The sequence below is a fragment of the Arachis ipaensis genome, chromosome B06 (assembly GCF_000816755.2).
Source record: "Arachis ipaensis cultivar K30076 chromosome B06, Araip1.1, whole genome shotgun sequence".
Taxonomy (NCBI): domain Eukaryota; kingdom Viridiplantae; phylum Streptophyta; class Magnoliopsida; order Fabales; family Fabaceae; genus Arachis; species Arachis ipaensis.
Window position 1 is genome coordinate 19,336,153 of NC_029790.2, and position 2,697 is coordinate 19,338,849.

The following is a 2,697-nucleotide window of genomic DNA, read 5'->3' on the forward strand; positions in this document are numbered from 1 at the left end:
AATAAACAAATAAACGACGTTAGCTATATCCACCGAGCATGCTAAATTATAGAAATTAATGTCAAGTGTGTAACCTGAATAAGAACAACCCTTAGTCAACAACCAGCATAACACATGCTCATGCTCACCTATTACCATTAGCTGCTTCCTACTTATGCCTATATACCACAAACATTGATAAATCTTTTTTTTTTTCACTTTTTGTTAAACAATTATAATTTAGAAGAAAATCAGAACGGGAAGTCGAAATCTGTATCCTAGCAACTTGGTGAATAATGAAATGATGAATAATAATGCAATTTGGTGGGTAAATCATGCCAAATGTAGACTTAAATTACTTTACTTTTCGTCTTTCTTGAGTGTCCTTTCAATATTTTCATCTTCTTGTACTCAGTTGCATACATTTCTTATTAGTTGTACTGTACTGAATACTGATCCAATTATTCACTCAAAAGTACATTCAGATAGCCAACAGTGACCATGACCAAATCTTAGCTTGTTTTGGAGATCAAAAGTATTCATGAACAGTTTACAATTATTTCACATCAGGGATTGGCTTACAGCAAACACAGGCCAAAAAAGAATTTGAGCACATCGATGATGCCACTGAGACCAAACCATATAGGAGCACATTATGGGGATACCACGTGGCAAACCGTAATTCAAGGAACCATTCTGATCCCTTATGGCTATGATTTATGAATATGAATGTTTTTCTTTTTCCCCATTGATTATTCCTGTTGCTGTTCCACATCATAATCATCATCATCAAGTTTGACCTCCTTCGACGTACCTCCCTGACTCCACAACCCGACTCTCAGAGAAGGGAACACCATCATGAAGGTCATTGCACGCATTTCTACTAATCACTTTGTGTTCAATTTTTATCCTATGCTTGATCATTTTATCTATCATTATCGCAGATAGTCAACTGGGTGCATAAAAGATTTCATCATAGCACCACTCTCAAGGGTAAGGTTCATCATAAGCCTAATTCTCTCTGTAAACTTCTTTTCTTTTTTGTGTGTTGCTTAATAATTAGCTTTTACTCATCAGATGGGTTTGCTTCCAACATGAAAAACATTGAACCTATGAGAAGCAATAATGAGGATAGTGAAGGAATGATGAAACAAGTAGCATTGGCTGAATTGTTTGGTGGTTGGAAAGATGGGATTCTGACCATTGGCACTCTTGGCTGTGATCCCTTGATCAACTCCTACAGCCAAAACAAACAGTACTACGCACTCGAAAGCGAAGAAGACCAGGAAGAAGAGGAAGAACAAGAAGATGAGGAGAACTATAATGGTGAAGATGATAATGAGGAAGTGAACCCATTGATGCAGAGCACATTCGAAGAAGTGAAGAAAGTTGATGTGACTGATGAGAATAGTATTGAGGAAATGGAAAAGAAGAAGAAAGGGGAAAGGATCACATTAGCAGACTTATTCTTAGCGGATTCAGATGTGAAGATGGAGGGTGCGAAATCCAAAGTTTCAACTGCTGATGAAGATGAAAAACAAAGTAGTATCATGAAAGGAAAGCATCATATGCATGCACTGTCTTTCACCAAGAAGCTCATTCCCCGTGGTCTTAACAAGGATAACCCACACCCAATTCAAGATATCAAGAAAGTAAGTGTCGTCTTCTTCCTCTTGCATGTGATCTTGTTTTTGAATTCTTCAAGAATTGAATTAAGTGATTTTATTTGGGCAGTTGATAAAGAAAATGTTAAAGAGAAAAATCCATCCGGAGCTGCTGGATGTTAAGAATCCCAAAACCAGTGACACTAACGACACAGCTTCTTTGCTTCTAATTTAATCCAATAACATAGCTGGTTAGCCTCAAATTCTCCCTAGCTAGCTTCCTCATTTTATCTATTTTCCTTTCAATTCGTTCACATACATAATTATAATGTCTTAGCAGCTTTGATTTGATATCTCTTCATCTTGGTCTTAATGCAGAGGCTGGCGAGTTGTTAAGCTCTGGAACTTGTCTCTGTTTATCTGAAAATACCAAGTAATTTAGTTTATGACAAGTTAAATATATATGCTTCAGGTTTTGCTTTTTTGTACTTTATGAACAATGGAATTGAATCATGTGATCTTCTTTTGTGCTCTTCCTCCACTTGTATTCGTTGGAATCCATGTGTCTAAACTCGAATCCAGTCATCATTGTTTTCAGTCGTTGTGGGATTTTATTTCCGATCATTATTTTTGTAACTTTTTTTTTTATTGGAAGCCATCTTTTACTTTGTTTTTATAAAAAATATATATGATTATGGTAACTTTTGAACATTAACAACTTTTTAAAATGAATAAATAATAATATTGAAGAATTGAAGCCACTCTAAACATTCTTATCAGTGTTTTAAAAATGGCAACATTTTATAAACTCAAATCAAAATTTGAAATTGTACATATAATTCATTGAAAATTAAAACTTTGACATTTTAAAATGTTTAACAAATATAAACACTTATAAGTGTTAGACAAGTTGCTAGAAATTAGATCATATATCTTTTTTTGTAGTCATGAATCAGATTATATCCTCAAATCCATAGTATTTATACGCATTTGATTTGCAATTTACAGATATAATTCAATTCACATTCTAATTAGATCAAATCGTGGATATCACATTTATATTCGCAAATTCGCACTAAATAATAAATAAATAAAAAATATATATGTTGTATTT

The 2,697-nt window shown here is 33.8% G+C and overlaps 1 protein-coding gene across 1 annotated transcript; it reads left to right on the plus strand.

The window, feature by feature from the left end:
* On the plus strand, positions 510-2,210 carry LOC107648061 (histone H3.v1). Its single transcript, XM_016352082.2, has 5 exons — positions 510-843; positions 924-972; positions 1,057-1,631; positions 1,714-1,834; positions 1,962-2,210. The coding sequence occupies exons 1-4, from the start codon at positions 838-840 to the stop codon at positions 1,816-1,818; spliced, it is 735 nt and encodes a 244-aa protein (XP_016207568.1). The 5' UTR covers positions 510-837; the 3' UTR covers positions 1,819-1,834; positions 1,962-2,210.

Coding starts and splice junctions, on each gene's coding strand:
- LOC107648061 (XM_016352082.2), top strand. Junction 973..1,056: donor TCATAGCACCACTCTCAAGG/GTAAGGTTCATC, acceptor TTTACTCATCAG/ATGGGTTTGCTTCCAACATG. Junction 1,632..1,713: donor CAATTCAAGATATCAAGAAA/GTAAGTGTCGTC, acceptor TTATTTGGGCAG/TTGATAAAGAAAATGTTAAA.